General features: G+C 34.9%; 1 protein-coding gene across 1 annotated transcript; it reads right to left on the bottom strand.

Moving 5' to 3' along the window:
• Nucleotides 1-2,220: 2,220 nt before the first annotated feature.
• LOC132549209 (coiled-coil domain-containing protein 177-like) lies at nt 2,221-16,267 on the bottom strand. The gene is made up of 17 exons (XM_060213126.1): nt 16,247-16,267; nt 15,360-15,505; nt 14,695-14,809; nt 14,004-14,150; nt 13,560-13,662; nt 12,342-12,434; nt 11,690-11,900; nt 9,091-9,276; nt 8,774-8,893; nt 7,780-7,833; nt 7,355-7,480; nt 6,243-6,316; nt 5,866-5,973; nt 5,367-5,469; nt 5,028-5,137; nt 4,653-4,761; nt 2,221-3,394 (listed from the first exon to the last, which is right to left on the bottom strand). The coding sequence occupies exons 1-17, from the start codon at nt 16,251-16,253 to the stop codon at nt 3,248-3,250; spliced, it is 1,959 nt and encodes a 652-aa protein (XP_060069109.1). The 5' UTR covers nt 16,254-16,267; the 3' UTR covers nt 2,221-3,247.
• Between the last annotated feature and the right edge of the window lie 4,350 nt (nt 16,268-20,617).

Genomic DNA, 20,617 nt, shown 5'->3' with positions numbered 1-20,617 from the left:
CATTCAACATTCAGAATTTGAATGTTGTGCCAGCTCAAGATACTTCAATCAACATGTTTTGTTATTTTTTCCTGCTCTTAAATATCAATATGTGACTTCTCAGTCAACTATGATCCTTCGTTTTCCTTAGTATGGTATATGAATATAATGCAAATAATTTTGTTCGTTTGTTTGTTTGTTTGTTTTTGTTTGTTTGTTTTTGTTTTTGTTTTTGCTTTTTTTTTTGTTTGTTTGTTTGTTTGTTTTTTTTTTATTTTTGATCTTATTCGATTAAAGATTTGAAACGTGAAATTCACTCTTGAAACTCTTATGACGACTTAATCATGACAATGTATGTATATTTCGAAGAAATATATGAAAACGTATTATTGAACACATGTTGTATACTTTGCTCAAAGTCATTAATGTCTTTGTTATTCTGTTAATTGGTAATGTATCATTTGGTGTATTTTGGGCGAGATGAAACATCATGAAAATGCGAATGTTGATTTTGTTGCAGTGCTTTATTATGTAAATCTTCCGGATGTTAACAATAACCTCGTGATATGTTTGCTTTTTAAGAATGAACGTTATGTAAAAACACTTAGATTTAGCAATACCTGTTATATAATAATTTGCAGAAAATTCCTAAGAAGTAGAATTCTTATCTTGTGGGACCCACAAAATATATAAACCGAACTTGTCCTATTATGAAAGCATCGATGCAAACACAACGCGGAGTACTTTGTTAACACAATATTGTGTGTGATATATGGGCTGTACCAAGGTATTTGGGGACAAAGAAAGTGTTCAATATATCACCAATTTTGTGAAAATATCTTGACAGTGTGGCTTTGGAGAGGTTAGTAAGCTGGTAATTTAATTCATCGGAAATTAGTTTTAAGTTTCGTCCCCCAATATACAGAAACAGGTCTATTGCAGTTGAAGTGTCACTTAAAAACTGACAGGTCAGATTCACACATGCAATCTATGTCTGTAAATTGACCAATTTTGGGCGATGCTCATATCTAGATACTTGAATTCAAGGAAATAATTGATTACTACTGGGGAAGTGAATCCACGCGATTTACTTTTCGGAGGAACATTATTGTTTATACTGATCTTTGTATCAGGATTTAGAATGCTTTCCATGAGATGTTCAGAACATACACAAGCATCAGAAGGGCACCAAAGTGAATATTTATGGAACGGAGAATGACGGACAGACTAAGGAAATTTATACAGCTGTCGTTATACTCTAAACATAAAGAACACTTCCGAAGTGAAGAGGAAGCGTACTTCAAATCTTCTATGCAAAGAAGAGGTGGAAGTGTCGGGTTCGTTTAGTTGTCTTTTGGATTATCCTCCGTCTCCTCAAATGAATCACAACTAACCTTTATTATTGCAATGAGTGTCGCCCGTTGAGTAAGGTCATTGTCTTTTTCTAATGCATCTCAAATAACTCTTCACACATAATTTACTTCCACTCTCTACAGCCAGCTCCTCTGTGTTAAGCAAATGTTTCAACCAGTTATTTCGAGGAGAATCTTTATTTTTTATGCTGTTTTGAAGTTCTTTAACACATACATCATCCATTTTTATCATAAGCAATATCACAAAATTACTGCTATACCCAAAAGATAGAAATACAGGTAATGGTATTCTGTGTCTTAGGTAGATAAATCACGCAGGTATAGAAACAACAAAACTTACGAATCGACGTAGATAACTATGGTGTTGAACTAAATGTGCAATTTTAGACCACAGAATATAACATTGGTTTCAATTTCATAAACGATTTGAATTTGTGAACTCTCAGACTCCATCAAATTAAAAAAACTTAAGACTTCTTTCATAAATCGCACATGAATTGGACCCGGGTAAGACTCTCTGTTTATTATACAAAATTACACTATGGAAAATTAAAAAACACATTTAGGAATTTTATTGTCTATATCTTCTACCAGGAAGTAAATTTTTTTAACAAATCGAGGAAGAATATTGGAATTCTGAACCTGCTGTCTCTAGTCTACATCATATCCATTTTGTTCTGTGCCGTGTCAAGTGTGTATGTATTGTAGCAGTTCAACTAAACGTTATGTCAATTTACAGGAATACAGATGGCGTGTTTTAGAGCAACACCTTCGACTGTGAGAGGTAACTGTATAACACAATCAAAAACACACAATAACCGTTTACCATTTTATATGGATGCAACTCAAATAATGTACATGCAGCAGCCATATAATAATAAATAAATACAAATGTACATAACAGAGCCCTTAATCAAGGCCCGAGTTGGGAGTATTCACATGACAACTTCTGTACATTCAGAAACATGCTATGAATGTCACTTTTAATAACTGGATTTAACATTCCCTAATTCTTTAACCCCCCCGATACATATACTGTAGTTGCTGTCTATGTTTGATAAACAATGTACATTTTCAAAGCCTTCACTAATTGTGTTACAGTTGTCTACTGATTCGTTCCTTCTCTAACTGTAATCAGACCTGGGTCTGGGTCACCTCTTATCAATCATCCCTGATCAGGTTTTACCCTCTATATTCCAGACTCGTTTACCTAAACATGTGGTATGATGTAGATGTACAGTGTGTATGCTACCTAGAGTGTGAACATCCACTATTTTATTGAAATGTGATAGACTGTTCAGTCAGTCATCAATGAGCACACGTCTCACACTTGAGTTAACCGTGGCTAAGCTGTCTCACAATCACTACACTGCCAGTTAACCACACTGCCAGTCAACCGTGGCTTAACAGTGACATAATCACTACATCACTAGTCAACTATGGCTAACCTGTCTCACAATCACTACACTCCCAGCCAACCACACTGCCAGTCAACCGTGGCTTAACTGTGACATAATCACTACATCACTAGTCAACCAGGGCTAACCTGTCTCATAATCAATATATCAACTATGGCTAACCTACCTCACAATCACTACACTCCCAGTTAACCACACTGCCAGTCAACCATTGCTTAACTGTCTCATAACCACTACACTGGCAGTCAACCGTGGCTTAACTGTGACATAATCACTACAATACTAGTCAACCATGGCTAACCTCTCTCATAATCACTACATCACTAGTCAACTATGGCTAACCTGTCTCACAATTACTGCACCACCAGTCAACCATAGTTTACCTGTCTCACAATCACTACACTCCCAGCCAACCATGACTTACATAATGCATAGTCACTAAAGTATGTGTAGAATTTCTAAACACTGTCACAATTGCTACACTGTCTTTTTATTTGACAGATGTCCAAGACCAATTTGATGAAATAATTCCACTCGAAATGCCTTCTTGTCAAAACTCTCGGCTCCATATTTCTCCCTCAGTTCATTGCGCAGTTTGGAAGACTGATGTGCGACATGGCGTGACTAAAATACAGATAGAAATAGATGACAGCGAAGGAATGGAAGTCAACTGTGAAAATAGCTCATCAATGTTTGGAAATTAGCATTACAATTTGTTGAAGTCCCAGTTTGTTTTTTTATCATTAGCAAAAGGATGTAAGTACCAGCCTCAAAAAGAAAAATAATTTGGCTATGTGACAAAGGCTTTTGAAAATTTTCGGTTGATTGGCTAGAGAGAACTTCTCTTTAGCTTGATTGGTTGAGCATCAGACTAGTAGGCCAGGGGTTCCGGGTTTGATTCCTAGCAGAGGCATTGAAATAAAAAATTACCTTTATTATATGATAAATATAGATGAGCATATTGTATTGTGATCCCCTTGTCCTGTAGGACGGTCACTACCTACCTGTTGTATTGTGATCCCCTTGTCCTGTAGGACGGTCACTACCTACCTGTTGTATTGTGATCCCCTTGTCCTGTAGGACGGTCACTACCTACCTGTTGTATTGTGTTCTCCTTGTCCTTGGACGGTCACTGTAGGACGTTGTATTGTGACTTGTCCTACCTGTTGTATTGTGATCTCCTTGTCCTGTAGGACGGTCACTACCTACCTGTTGTATGTAGGACGGTCACTGCCTACCTGTTGTATTGTGATCCCCTTGTCCTGTAGGACGGTCACTACCTACCTGTTGTATTGTGATCCCCTTGTCCTGTAGGACGGTCACTACCTACCTGTTGTATTGTGATCTCCTTGTCCTGTAGGACGGTCACTACCTACCTATTGTATTGTGGTCTTGTCCTGTAGGATGGTCACTACCTACCTGTTGTATTGTGATCTTGTTCCTTAGGATGGTCACTACCTACCTGTTGTATTGTGTTCTCCTTGTCCTGTAGGACGGTCACTACCTACCTGTTGTATTGTGATCCCCTTGTCCTGTAGGACGGTCACTACCTACCTGTTGTATTGTGATCTCCTTGTCCTGTAGGACGGTCACTACCTACCTGTTGTATTGTGATCCCCTTGTCCTGTAGGACGGTCACTACCTACCTGTTGTATTGTGATCCCTTGTCCTGTAGGACGGTCACTACCTACCTGTTGTATTGTGATCTCCTTGTCCTGTACTACCTACCTGTTGTACCTACCTATGTTGTATTGTGTGATCCCCTTGTCCTTTAGGAGGGTAACTACCTACCTGTTGTATTGTGATCCCCTTGTCCTGTAGGACGGTCACTACCTACCTGTGTATTGTGATCCCCTTGTCCTGTAGGACGGTCACTACCTACCTGTTGTATTGTGTTCTCCTTGTCCTGTAGGACAGCATTTGCCTTGGAATCCTTCCAGTGAAGACCTGCCTCTGTATCCTGTCTCCATGCCTCAACCTCCTTATGTATTCTGGAAAAAGGTAAACTTTGCTGAATATTGAATCTTGTTAATTATCTTTATTCAATTTATTTTTTTATATTAACTGTATTAAGTAAATTATGAGACCCAACTGATCTGCAGTTAAATATGTCTGAAATTACGTTAATATACCTGGTGCCAAAACTATATATTATGCATACTGCAATTCTAAATTACTAGATTTACTAAACAGACAAAAATATACAGGTTAATAAACAGCAAGCATTACAGTATATCAGTAATAGATGTGTCCTCACTTTTTGATGCTGTTCCTCTGTGCCTGTTCTCTCTGTACTCGCTCCATGTGAGCTTTGCGTGCTTTCATATCTGTATTCTGTGCACTGACCTCACTTGCATGGCGCTCCACCTAAAATTTAGCAAAAACTGCTTCATTTGCATGTCCTACTTTCCTGCAATCTTGTAAACATGAATCTGTATTCCAATACCAGTTACAGCAATCCAATATACTGTCGATCATTCCACTGCAAAAATGAAATGTCATACAGCCTTATGACATTCGCATGTATTCACCACCAGCCTGTATATTGGCGTTATCACGTGACTTTCCCCCCAATGTTCAAAATGTCTAAACTTACAGCTTTTCTATGATTCTTCACACTTGTCCGCCATTCTTCCAGCTCCTGATCTAACTTTTTCTGTGACATCTTTGCTGATAGTGCTCGCTTCTCTCGTTCCAATCTGTCAAATCATATCTAGCTGATAAACGTCTGATTAAGAAGCCAGTCAAACATCCAAGTGAATTGAATGTCACATGTTTTAGATATAAATGAAGTAGATTTCAAATATTCAACAGAAGCAAATATAATATATCTAAATGAAGGTGACAACAGAGCAATATGCCCAGGTCTGGTAGTAAGCTCAGCTTTAGCTACATATATTACTGTATACTATTTCATGACAAATGTTCTTTTATTAAATTGTCCTGTAATAAGCCCATCCATGACTTTGAGTCCGACACAAGGTGTTGACACTACCTGGCTGAGAGTAGATCAACAAGGCATACATATGGAATCCATCAGTTAAATAAAAAAATACTTAATTGTTGAAAGTAACTTGAGGGTCACTGATACTTACTGGCTCAAACGGAGTTCATTTTCCTTCTGCTGGGCAACCCGGTTGAGGTTGACCTCCGCAGAACTGTGACGCTTGTGGATGGAATTCTTCATGTGATCTTGATCCTGTCTGTTTTCATCATTTGAAGAGAATAACAAATTATAAAGGTTTCAAGAGATCAATGAAAACAACAAAAACATTTTTATATTGATTAAAAAGTGCGAATTTCAAGGCATTGAATTTAAATACAGGTTTTAGTTGCTCTTCAAATATGTCAAATCAAATAAAATTACAAAACACACTGTTTATAAGTAATTTCTTTTATCAAGACCTCTATACCTTTACTATGCTCATTCAATGTTCATAACATTCGTTATTTGATGATAAACAGTACTTACTCTGTTATTTCATCTATTAATTTACGTCTATCCTCAAATGTATCCCTCTTGTTTCTATTCTCCATTACTTTTTTCTAGAATATCAAAAACAAAACAAGATAATATAATGAATAATTATTGTAAAAAATTTGATCCTTTCATAGTTTTTATGTATTTATCAAATCTAGAACGGCAATACATTTACCAACTGTTTCGTCATAATTATAAAAATTCATTCTCATGGGTGGACAGAATATGTTATCCTATAGTTCGAATAAGATACTGTCAGTGCTGATGAAAGTATGATAAAACAGGAACCTTCAGTGGGGACATCTCTTCAAATATCCATTTCTTTTTGAAAGGTGAATTCATCAACACTTTCAGACGAAAAGTGAAAAGTAAATAACACCAAAAATGCCTGACTGATAATTCTTTTACCAACAAAATCATTTTCAAAAAAAGGAGAACAAGGACCCTTACTGAGAACCTGTGGAGGAAATTTGATAAAAATACAATTAATCCATCAAAATCACAGAAAGCCATCTGTCAGCCTTTTGTTTTTCATTTTGTTTCAGGTACATTATTGGAACAAGAGGAGCCTACCCTACTGGAAAATGTTTCTGATAAATGTCGCAAAATAAAGATAAAATCATGTAAGGACGAATGATGGACCACAAAAGGGTAATCGTCTGAAGAACAATGGTTTAAAAATTCAGTGACAGCAAATATATATTTTCTTTTTCAAATGACTTCATAGTAAGAAAGTCATTTTTTCCAATGTGGATACATTTCATTTTAATCAATAATATCCCTACCAGAATGCTTACAAACATTTGTGTCAAAGTCCATTAATATAATGTTTTAAATGTCTCTAAAACAATATTCCATCAAATATTTTATTTAATTTAGATGAAACATATTTTTTATTATTTATAGAACTTAAGTATTTGACATGTCAGGTCTTCATGATAGTATCAGTAGGGATATCTGTTATTAAGTGTGTCTTCTTCAACAATAAAAAAACAAGTTGTTATCACCTTAAATTTTATAAAATTTCACCTTTCTTAATTAAAGTGGCATTTATGATGTGATCAAAACAGAAAATTTACAACAGAACCAGAAAGAAGCTGTACCATAGAATCCTGAAGAAGTTTGACTTCTTTACGCTGAGCAGCAGTGTGAATGTCCCGACGATGCTTTTCTAGCACAAGTTCCTTCATTTCACTCTCATCTTGATCCATTAACTGTTTATTACGTTCCTGCAAACAATGAACAAAAAAAATTGAATGACAGGAAACAAGAAAAAACATGGAATCCTTGCAGAGCAAGAGAAAATGTGGGGTGGGGGAGGAACAGACCATTAAACTAAATCATAAGGTAATTGATTTCCTCAAAAAAAATAATCGTAATTTAAATTTTAACTGTTTTCATTAAATATTGACAATATCAGCACAGTTATAAAGGTAAAGTTTCAAATAATGTACAATAAATTATTTTACCAAGTTAAATTAATCGATTAATACAAAAGATTCTTATTATTGTTTTTTTTAATAAATACCTGTGACAGCTTTTTCAGTAGTTCTTTTTCTTTCCTTTCAGCCAACTTCATATCCTACAAGAGACAAATTTTAATCTCATGTAAAAAGAGCAGTTCCAGTGAGTGATGCAGTGATAAAACCTGACCCTATTTGTTAACAAGCTGATTAGAGATAACCAGTAGTTAGTGAAAATTTTCAAACACGAATCAAACAAATTTGTGGACAGTATTTATGATTTCACAGCTGTAGAATTGTTGAGACAGGTCAAATTCATATATCTTGAACGTTACCTTTGACCTTAATGCTCTTGTTTGTTCATTGGAAGAAATTAAAATTTTTCACAAACCACTGGTTAACTCTTCCTACTCTTTGAGCAACTGGGGCCTGTTATTTTGTATTATTTTAGAGTCATGTAGTGATAGGAATATTTGTACCCCTACATTTTTTATCTATGGTGTTCTGATGAGACACCATTATGAACCAACCCTCACTATCAGCTGAGACACCAGTTAGTCCCATACCTATCCTCATTGCCAGCCTAGACATTAGTTAGTCAATGCAAATCATCTTTTTCAGTATTCAAGAGTCAATCGAGGCACACCTACCCATATTGCCAGCTGAGACACCAGCTTGTCCACACCTACCCATATTGCCAGCTGAGACACCAGCTTGTCCACACCTACCCATATTGCCACTGAGACACCAGCTTGTCCACACCTACCCATATTGCCAGCTGAGACACCAGCTTGTCCACACCTACCCATATTGCCAGCTGAGACACCAGCTTGTCCACACCTACCCATATTGCCAGCTGAGACCCCAGTTGAAACAACATTTTGTCCAAACCTACCCTTGTTGCCAGCTGAGACATCAGTTTGTCCACACCTACTCTTGTTGTCAGTTGAAACACCAGTTTGTCCACACCTACCCTTACTGCCTGAGGAGACACCAGTTTGTTCTTATCTACATAAATACCCTTATTGCCAGCTCAGAGACAGGTTGGTCCACACCTACCCTCATTGCCAGCTGGATATTGGAGGAACGTTTCCACTGTGCAGCACTTTCCTTCAGTTTCCGTTCTCTTGCCTCTAGTAGTTCTGCCTCCATCTCAAGGCGCTGTTTCTCTGTCTCAACCTTAAATACACAACTGGATCATTAAGAAGCACTACCATTTAAGGATGATGGGAACAGATCAATTTAAGATAACTACTTGATCAAAGTATAACAGGATTTACAGTCTCATAAATACAGCTGACACTTACTGGTACCAGAATCATACAGATGTAGACCAAAAGACAACTCAGAAATTGATATGTAACTGTAACACAAACCTTTTTACGATGTCGGATTCTGTTTTCCTCGGCAAGCAGCTCACGTCTCTTCATCTCCGACGTAATTTTTGCTTCCTCCTCTCTCTTGCGCTGAAGCTCCCATGCCAGGTCAGCCATGTATCGGTCACGGCTGACTGCCTTCTCCTCTTCACCCTTACTCATCATCAGCTCCAAAATCTTCTGGTCCTAAACAGGATCAAAAAAGTTGTTTTGGAGTGACATAGAAATATCAACTATAGCCATACAATTCATAGATGCCATGTGAACTAAAAGAAACATGCTATATGTGTGGTCAGGTGGCACAGTGATACCACACTCGCCTTTCAGCTAGGCGTCATGGGTTTGATTCTGCCATGATGTAAAAAGGTATGGGTCATATGCTCAACAATAGGGTTTTCCCCGGAGTACTCCAGTTTCTACCTTCAGAAAGACCCTTGTGCGCTGCCATCTGGGCCAACAAGAGTGATTAATAAATGCTTAAAACTTATCTCACAATTGTTGTAAAGTAAATGAAGTTTATATTATGTTTAGATACATTTTACATGTAAAAGTTATAGCAAGCTTTGGTGAAGAAAAAATCCCTCGGAAGTGTACATGCAAAATTTACAAATGAGACAAAATAAAATAACCTCTCAAACATCAATGGTATATATCATAATTTGAATATACAATCCTAAAAAAACCAACAGAAGACAGTAGACAAAATAAAAAAAAACAGCAGCTCAATACCAAAACTGATGAAGATCCAACTAGCAGTGAGCATGAAGGTATGTTTGTATGATTACATGTGTAAGTGTTAAATATTTCTCTAGTTCTAACTCGTGTTTGTATACATAGGTGTTAAATCTTCTTTTAGATCTAACCAGAGTTTGTACATGTAGGTGTTAAATCTTCTTTTAGATCTAACCAAAGTTTGTACATGTAGGTGTTAAATCTTCCTCTAGTTCTAGCCTGTGTTTGTACACATAGTTGTTAAATCTTCCGCTAGTTCTAACCAGAGTTTGAACATGTAGGTGTTAAATCTTCTTTTAGATCTAACCAGAGTTTGTACATGTAGGTGTTGAATATTTCTCTAGCTCTAACCTGAGTTTTTACTGGTAGATGTAGCTCTCTATGTTCAATGAAATATAAAATGAAGTATGTAAACAGATTAGTGTACCAGCAAAACAAATAAAACCAGGGGTAAAAGATAAAGTTCCTCGGTAAAATGGCTCCTATGTTTGTACTAGGAAAACCAAACTTAACAATAATTTAATTTTGGTATATCGTTTTCTAACACTATGTATATTTTTCAAATAGAATTCATTTCAGCAACTGGGCATTTAGGTATTGTTTGTTCTTAGCTGGGTTTCTGATCTGTAAACAGCCAGGTTCACTTTTGAGGGCGAGAGTCTCCTTGTAGTGGGAGGTGGCTAGGTCACTGAACATCATGTGAAAGGTTTGTTATGCAGATCAATTAGACTACAATGTCTTGCCTAAGGACACAAACATAACAGCACAAGATGGTCCTTAATTCAGCGTCCTGAGAAACAGAAACCATCGTGGATAGAGATCAATCATGCTCCTCAGATCTTCTTCTGAGAAAAAGAATCTACCCTAGATAAGGATCAACAACACACCTCAGGTGTTTGCCTGAGGTTGCATAAATCCAATGTTCTATTGATTGAGATATCACGGCCTCTCAAGCTTTGATATACAGTTAAGTTTTGATACTAGCATTGTTTAAGTCTAACTAGCCATTGATATAGAAATTACTGGTTTAGCAATCCTTGACAGGCTAACAGTATCTAATACCTGTTTAGGCTTGCTTTTGCAGGAGACACCCTCAAACAGAACACAAAAATGCTGAATATTAGACATACAATAATGTACTGTCAATGGAATAAAGCAATATTGAGCATAATAACACTGGATTAGTTATGGTTCAGCTGGCTGTAGTCCAGATATCTAGTTACTCAAACTATAATATTAAAGTATTATTGCAGTAGATTTTCTCATTCAATTTACTGCACAATGTACAGGTAGCCCTAAACATGTTTCAGATGATTAAATCTTCATCCTATTGGTTTAGGCAGGAGAAAACAGAACACCTTAATCCAGAAGATTTACATTTCTATCATGAAAAATAATAAAAAAAATCAGTTTTCACAGCTTATAGAATACAATTTCCTTCAAAATAGGATCCAACTCTGAATATTTATATAGAATTTTCAAAATTAACAAACTGACCACCAAACTTTACATCAGGATAATCAGAAGAAATAACAATCAAATAAGTGATTAAAACTAGAAAATCTCTTTTATGATCCTTGCTCAAATCTAGAGAAGTGACTCTGATGTATTGATTGATGATTTTCTATAAATGGTAATGATGACCTTGACTGTAGAATGCTTCAGCACAAAATTATGTAAAGTATTGTCAACTTTATGTATAATTTGTTAGCAAATTGCCACAGAAATGAAGTTGCTAGAAAAATGGTATTAATTCATATGCAATGAAATGCAACAATTGAGAGTAGACAAGAAATCTGTACCATCAACATAACACAATAGTGCCATAAAAATTTATTGTATCAAAAGAGGATTATGGTTTACTTACTCTGGGAGTCACACAGGTGGAGCGCAGATCTACAGATGAAGAACTGAGCGTTTTCCTAAGAGAGGGGTTAGAGATGGGGCGGGCATCCCTAACAGCAGACTTATTAAGGAGACAGGACCCACTAGAGCTGTTCAGAGATAAGTTGGATGTACTGCGTGACCTTGACCTAGCAACAGATGACCTTCCAGTTCCTTTTCTTTTTATCCTCCCGCTGAAATTAGTTACAAAATAAAATTACAAGTCAATGAAACCTTAACTTAACAGTAGAACCTTCCCAAGATATAAATTTTCTATATCAGACAATCTTGGAATCCGATGCAGAAATTATATATAAGATACAAAGGTATTTTCTTGTTGATATAAAATCTTGATAGCATAACATTGTGTATAATCTAACAAATATCCTTAGTGTTTCTGTAAGGGTTCATATTCATGAATTATGGTTATAAGTATCAGTTTTACTCTGAAGATTCCTCAACACTGAAGACTTCTGAATTGATGAAAATTTATGTTTTACCAGTTATAAAAGATGAAAATCAATAATTTGGATTTCAGTAAACTTACTGCTACTATACAATGTATTTTTTTTAACCTTTAATCACAATCATACTTATATCTGCATTTAATGGTGTCATGACTATAACCAGTTTACCTTTGTGCTGATTTTGGCCTTGGTCTCATTCTCTCTTTCTTGGACAACAGTTCATTTCGTAATTTCAGACTTTCTTCGTGTAATTCATTGGCTCTACAATTGTAACATAATTATAAGCAGGAATTAAACATGTGGATCACAAAAAGATCAAAATATACCGTGAGCTCATCATACAATGTCTTCTCAACCTTGTGACACAAAATATGGTATCACACAAGTGTGAGATCAGATTATTCAGTAATAATGCAATTTGATCAGGAATAGTGTGAAACAATATTTCAGATTGAATACATAAATGGAAGAGCTGGTGTACTAATGAACAGATGCAGATCACAAAAGTACTGTAAAATAATACATATTCTTAGGGCTTCATTTTAACAGGTTTTCTTTTTTTTAAAAATTACAATTTGTCCACATTTGGTTTCCTGGATACCCACGAAAATCAGTGAAAATTAATGACCCACAAAAAAATAATGATTTAACAGTATTCCTCTTGAAAGAATATTTCAATGACTTGGAAATTCAGTTTTACTTTTTTGCCAATGATATTTCCCAGGTGACAATTAGACAAGATCACCTGTATCGTATACAGGTGTAATGTGTAATGGGTGTGTGTTGACATCAAGTCACTTTGTAAGCACTTTTTTATACCAGTGTACAGTATATTAAGAAATGAGAAATGGAAGTAACAAGGAAGGACTTTGAATAAATTTTGCTTTCTGATAACTGACTGTAAATGATTTCAAATGACTTGCAGAAAGCAGGAAATTTTAATCCATCACAGTTTTACTATCTGACAAAATAAAAGTGAATATGTTAGCCCAATTTAAAGACTCAATTTATTCACAAAATTGTACTAACACACTTTCAATATCTTCTATATGCATTTTTACACATACTGAAGAAACTACACAGTTGCAAAACCTGTATCTGCAGTGTTAAACAAATGGAATGGTAAAGAATCCCATTTGCATTTATTATATATATATTACAAAATGCATTTGTACATTCGTTACTTCAAAAGTTATAAAATATACAGGGTATTTCCTGTATATGTTTTCACTTATAAAACCAAAGATACCTTAATAACCAAAGCCATATAAAGGCTAATACATACTGTATGACAGATTTATTACACTGCCTGCTGAAAGGTCGTAATAATGGACGTAAAATACCTTACATGAACAAATAAATAAATAAATAAATAAATTGATTTACCTTTTGTTGATATCAGTGTCTGAGACTCGTTTGTGACCTACTGACATGGCCCAAGCTGTCCTCTGACGCTGTACACTTCCTCTCACCTGGCTCAGGTCCTCATCTAATCAACATACCAGGAATATGTTTTCATGCAAGTATGTTGACATAGACAAAAGACATCCACCATGATTAGAGACATTTGTTGTAAAATTCATAATTTATATGCATGACTTTATAGACACAAGACCTCAATCCTGACTACAGACACTTGTTGTCAAAACCATAATTTGTATGCAAATACAATGAGTGTCTGTTCACCGTAGGGTTTTCAATACAGATGGTTGTAATAATTCTATTGTATTTAAAATTGCAATTAAGGAAACTGTTTTATAATATTTTGACAGATAAGACATATTAGTGTAAATATATAAAAGTGTCATTTTTTTCATATTAGTTACTCACCTGAAGTAGATTTGAACATTCTAGATTTCCTCAAAGACTTTTTGGACAGGCCAGAATACTTGTTCCCCATTTTTTTACTTCTACTCCTAACTTGGTTTTCCTGTTCTTTCAGTTTGTTTCTCTCATCTCGAGCCATTTTTAACTTTACTGCAAATCAAAAGTAAAACTTTTAAAACAGAACAAGAAGAAGCTTTTCGTAAATAGAATTATCATCATAATCATTTCGTTGTATGTAACTTAAATACATATGTGTTTTAAATAACTTTGCTTGATAAAAGGATGAACAGTAGAAAGTGACAGATCCTAATACTGAAAAAGCTTTACAAAGAAATTTCTCTTTAAGTCAAGAGCCTCAGCCTGGAATAATATTTACTTTGGTTATTCAGGTTTGGTTTTATACATATTTTACCACTGTGGTCATTTAAGGACACTCTTCCAGTATATGCAAAGTGAGCACATGTGCTGAATGTGTGTGTTTTTTGAAGGCTGTGATTTATAAACATGTACAAATTAATTAATCTGTCATTGTAGCGCTTATAATGCAAATATCTAATAAGGCTATTGTAGTTGTCTTTACTTTTTCAGAAACCCTAAATATCTAACGATAACTTCTGCTAACTATCCAATTTCAGTTGATGATGTCACTCAATTATGATGTTGATGTATGTTACACAGTTATGTAATAACTTACTCTGTCGTTGTTGTTCATGGTCATCGTAGACGTTATAGATGGTACGAAGAGGCACATCTTGAGGTAGCAGCTCCTCTTGGAATTCTGCCAGGGGCTTGTACAATAGGTCTACTGGCTGTGTAACAAACATTCAAAACAAGTGAATATAGAATCTGTGATATAACATGTGTCTGAAATAGCAGATTAACACCATCAAGATATCAAATTTGAATGTTCTGTAGCAAATTCTCATATTAAACTTTAAAATTAAGAATGGGACAAGTGCAAGATGTTACAAAATGTCTGCAGTCTCAGAATGACAGTAAGAACATGTTTGGGTAGCAGATTCTTATTCTCGTAAATAGTTCAACTATTTTCATTTCCTTTCAAGTGATACATGAATGTCTGAAAAAACACTGGATATTTTTTATCATGTCCTCTCTTTTGGATAAAATATGGTATAAGTACCTGTAGACAGATCTGATGAAACAAGAAAATCTGTTACTGTGTCCCTGTCTCATGTTTGAGATAATTTTTTTATTTTTCACAGAACAAATTAACCTCAGTTTGATTGACAAGCAATGATCATGGCACACCGGACACCTGCCTATCAAAACGTATAGAACTTAAAATAGCAGATATGCAGGTCTTTACACATAGTTTAACAAGTAAAACTGTGAGGTTACCTTGACACCAAGCTTTGCACATGCCTCCAGTGACCGAGGACTTGTCAGCACATATTTGCCATCCTCGTAGTGGGGGTCCTCAAAGTTATATAGGTCAATCTTCAGTTCATTTAACTGACTGGTCAGCTGACCCACTCTAGGGCTCTCTGTCAACATCAATATTCATCAACTTTGAATCAGCTTTCAGAGTTTGACAAGGAATTAATATGTATTATATACTAGACAAAAACTTTATTTAATAAGAGGCACAAAGTCCTGTACTGTTAACATGAACGTTAAAACATGAATGTTAAAACATAAATGGCTTTTTTTCAAGAAAGTAGTATTGTAATATCATTATGTTCCATACTCTGGGTCCGAGGTGCCAATGTCCTGTACATTAGTAATGATTTACACTGCTGGTTAAAATTACTAAACGAAGAATGAGTCTAGTGCTTTCTTAGAAAACAATATTTGAACTAAAAATTTTACACACTTTGCCACAGCCCTTTTTAATCCCAATTTTGGTGCCGACTGCAATATAGTATCTATTGAACAATTTGTACTGTTTTCCCCACTTTTTTTCTCAAACTTTCCTAAGTGTATATCATCGTGTCATTGTGTCGTTAGAAGATTCACTGCAAAAACATTCATGTAGCAGGAACGTTGGAAACCAATTTCATCATCTGGTATAAAGTTAGAAAAGTACTGAATACATTTTACAAAGCATGTTTCACGTAACAGAGAAAGCAGAAAAATAACGATATTTACATTTTTCTCTGCCGCGAGCAGGACAAACTTGCAAAAACATGTTTGCGCAACTTACTGAAAAATCGTAGATCTATGTTCATGTTAAATGCGAGTCTGAGACCTCAATTAAAAACGATGCATATCAGTTAGATACATACCATTCATGATTTGTGATAAACAACTGGGATCTATAACATTTGAATATTTCGTAAAACTATAATAAATAGGTTGTTGTCGGCTTCTGTCATTCACTTGCCGCCATGTCTAAACAAACACTCAGACGGAGTCTCGTTTCAAACGAGATGTCATAACGATTCACTAAGATCCGCATATGACAGCATAGATTTATACATAGCGAAATGATGTGTGACTAGTGTGACTTGGCTGTAGGAGAGAGAGAGAGAGAGAGAGAGAGAGAGAGAGAGAGAGAGAGAGAGAGAGAGAGAGAGAGAGAGAGAGAGAGAGAGAGAGAGAGAGAGAGAGAGAGAGAGAGAGAGAGAGAGAGAGAGGATTTTTATTACTTGGACTGAAATAAAAGTTGTAGGGGACAGTTTTGAAAAAAATCATTTTTGTGGAGCAAGAGACAACATCTGTTGAAAAATTGTTAAATTTTGTTAGTTAATTGTTTTGCTTCCGTAAATAACTATTGTGACACTAACTTTATAATGGACGTCTTCTTTAAGTAAAATTCACAGACCGCTGCAATAATATATCAAATAGTAAATTTAAGGACAATCCCTTATCTCGCAACTTTTCTATAATTACAATTTCGTTTCATACCCAGAGATATGCACTTACGTTTTTGTGATTGGAGACGATGTAAGAATTATGAGATCGATATTTACACTTCATTTCACATTTCCAACAACCAGCGATTTAATTGTTTCATATTTAAATGTTTCCTTTCGAAACAGAATAGAAAAATACCACGTGATTTCCTTTCAATAAAAGAAGAAGAAGAAGAAAACGACATGCTCAAAATCACAAACAAAAAATAACCACTTTCAAAAGTTATTATAAAAATCAGAGTATTACAATTCAGGTCAACAATATCTTATGAATAAAAACATCACATTTTTATATGAGTGCAGATGGTCAGTTATTTCGAAGGACGCGCCAGTAAAACCCCAACTGAGAACCCCTGTGGCTGGACATGTGTGAAATATAACCATCTCTTTCATGGGTTCATTTCCCATCGTCTGACTCTATGTTCTATATGATTTCGCACATCAATACAGTCAATATACGACGAAATCATCCGATTTGGTCAGGGGCTTATGATAAAGACACGCCTGGATTTGGTTTAAAACAAATAAAACTTCGAAAAGATCTAGAATTTGAAACAACTGAAAACTCTTGATCAAGGATTCGGATTGGACGGGATCAACAACAGCTACCGTGAACTATATCTCGAAGTAACCCATTACACCAAGGAAAAGGGAAAATGGTTAGAAATTTATTAACCACAGCATCTTTAAACAGACATTTTTTTCTGTACTGTGGCAATGCTTCTATCCAAAATAAACGCATAGTACAGAGAAAATCTGGAATTAATTGAACTCGTACAATTCCTTTCTCATTAAGATTACGACTTCCATTTATAAATAGCAGTCAATAAGTCAATTCATTTATGTAATCCATTTGCTTGGTTGTTGCAACATCAGTCCACCTTCTTAATTTTCAAGCAACAAGTCCGTGATTTCTTTCGAGGCCAATATGATGATACAGTAAGCTAAACGCGATACTAGCCTGCTAATCTTGTTTTAACTAAGTCTTGAAAGTCAACTATGTCAGGTAAAATCAGAAACGTATTTCTACTTTTCCTTGTTGTTTGAAATGCTAGAAAATGCTTGCCTATATCTATTTTGATATCTGATTATCTTAATTGTCTCGGAACGTGCTAATTATAACATATTGTATTTTGGAATATGTTGAATAAAAATATTGTATCAATTAGAGTTAACTAGATTTGTTGTCTTTATATACCATTTTTTTTTTTCAAAACGTTCCTAATAAATCTTTTCAAAACAAACAGTCTAGTAGAAATCACAATTATAAATTGATTTCGCTAATTTTTGTGACAAACATTTTCTGTTTACTTATATTCTTTTAAAAACAAAATGCGAGTTTGAGCTATTAACAACTGAAATGTCACCCTGTATCGCAGAAAGTAATTTGTAAATCAGTATTTTCCGTTTTGACATTTTGACTTATCAACATTATTTTTGGTACGAAAATGAGATTCCCTTTTCAATGTTCAACATCAGAAAAAGATCCACTACCCTCCGTAATACGTCCCTGGGCAAAGTGCCTGTTTATCATTTTTAATCTGAGGCCTAAATGTCTCTGTTTTGTCATGCTTGATTGGGAAGGAACAGGTACAGAATGATACTTCGTCGAGTTTACTTAAATAGTTGAAACAAAATAATAGTCTTTAGGATGAATGACCAATCAAAACCACAGTAGAATCTTGCCTTAGTAGTTTTCCGTTGTACAAAAACCAAGCCCGATGCCGACTATTATGCACAATTGATGTAAACCATTTGAAATATTACTGCACAATCATTGGAATCGAGAAAAATATTCTGCTAGTTTATCGAATAGATTATTTGTTTTAAATAAACAAATTATTACTGTTTGTTATTGATTGATATGGACATAGAGACTCTCAGTCTGCATCGATAATTATTCATATCAAATCATATTTATTTAATAATTTCATTTATTTATTTATCTATCTAACGGGCTGTACGTCAACTATTACCATTCAGCGAACGAGGATGTTCTCTGCTAACCGGGCTCTTTGCGGTCCTAATTGGACGTCCCGGGCTGTAATTATGGGTACTAAAAATAAAATATCACTTCCTGTAAACACCTGAGTCCAAGAGTACTTCAATGCCAGTGTACAACGCAGGTGAAGGCAGGTTTGTATCATTTCTAATGTTAGAACTGATACCTTGTGATATAAAGGTAAAATGTTCACGACTTCTTTAAGAAATATGAGGGTTTATATTATGAATCATAAATGATAGATGTACGTGAACTGAGATCTTATTTCCAACTGACCCTAGACTCGTTTAATGACTACAGCTTGCACAGTACCAGCTGACCAACCACATCTGTCAGTGTACTCTCAAGAGTGATTTGATAGACCAGGTTGGTACTTGTCATTACTAATGCCTGTCTGTCTGTTGTCAAAGGCTTGTCTAGATAAGTAAAGTACCTATTTTACCTATCCACCCCATAAAAAAAATAATAAACTCGTTAAGACCAGCTGTTTTTAAAATATGAATGATAGATCTAAAGAAACTTTTCAAACTTTATATAGTAAACATGCCTTTGTGTTATATAGTTAGTATGCCTTTGGGTTTTATAGTTAACATGCATTTGGGTTTTATAGTTAACATACCTTTGTGTTATATAGTTAATATGCCTTTGGGTTTTATAGTTAACATGCCCTTGGGTAAAATATTAACAGAAAGATGTCACCAAATGATAATATAATTCCTCAATCAGTTCATTGTCCAGGGTTTGTTAAGTAATATTTTTTTGAGACTGATAATTTCACTGCTGTGTACCTGTTATGAAATGGTCTTTTCAAAATGGCAGGCGTAAACAGTCAAAAAATATAGGTGTGCAGACTTCCAGCTTAAAATTCACTGGTTAATGGATACTGTCTGACCAGGACAAGTACCACATGAAATTCAGAAATACTCAATATTTGCATTAAACTATTTGTATGGTGCTGTAATGGTCATAAATTATTGTAAGCCCTTTGCAAAGTTGAGTGAACTGAATTTGACATTGAGACAGGACTTTCGGTGAGGTTTTGCTCATATTTAAAACTTCTAAGATTTAATTTCATTGTCAGTGACACACACCAATAACATACGCCTCTAAGCGATATATTATTTATGTTCATCGCCCTAAAATATTCACAAAATCAAAGGAAAACAATCTTGTTTATGTTACGGAATGGTCCTCAGAAATATATAGCAACTTTTACAGAAAAAATTAAGGATTGGTTCTAAAACAGATCCATTTCTGTTATGGATTGGTGCAACAAATGACTTTGATATTTGACCGTTTAACATGAAAAGCAATCCCAAGCAAGCATGTACACATCCAGTAAGAAAGTGATGTGTGAAGTTTGAGTTTGATCAGTACATTGGAATTTGTATTATTGACACTAGCATTTAATTAACTACAAGTATGGATTTACTTACATAATTGAGCTTTCAAACAATTTATATAAAACAGAATAAGATCTTTAATTCCACTCCAATACTCTACATTCCAGTGAAATAATTGTGTATTATTGACCAAGAAAGTTCAACAATGAAAATCAGTGTTTATTATCTGTGTATTAATTCCTACCAATGCATTATTGCAATTTTGCTCTCAAAAATAATTTGAGGTGATGTAAAAAAAAAAAAAAACCAAAAAAGCAAAATTACAAGACAAAGTCTGCAAAAAAAAGACATTTGAAAATTTTGGTTAAAAGATGCTTCTCACCTTCTAACCATTGA

The sequence above is a fragment of the Ylistrum balloti genome, unplaced genomic scaffold (assembly GCF_031769215.1).
Source record: "Ylistrum balloti isolate Yb309-2 unplaced genomic scaffold, AGI_CSIRO_Ybal_v1 Utg370048, whole genome shotgun sequence".
NCBI classification, from domain to species: Eukaryota; Metazoa; Mollusca; class Bivalvia; order Pectinida; family Pectinidae; genus Ylistrum; species Ylistrum balloti.
The sequence above is the reverse complement of the archived record's forward strand: the minus strand, read 5'-3'. Positions and strand labels throughout refer to the sequence as shown.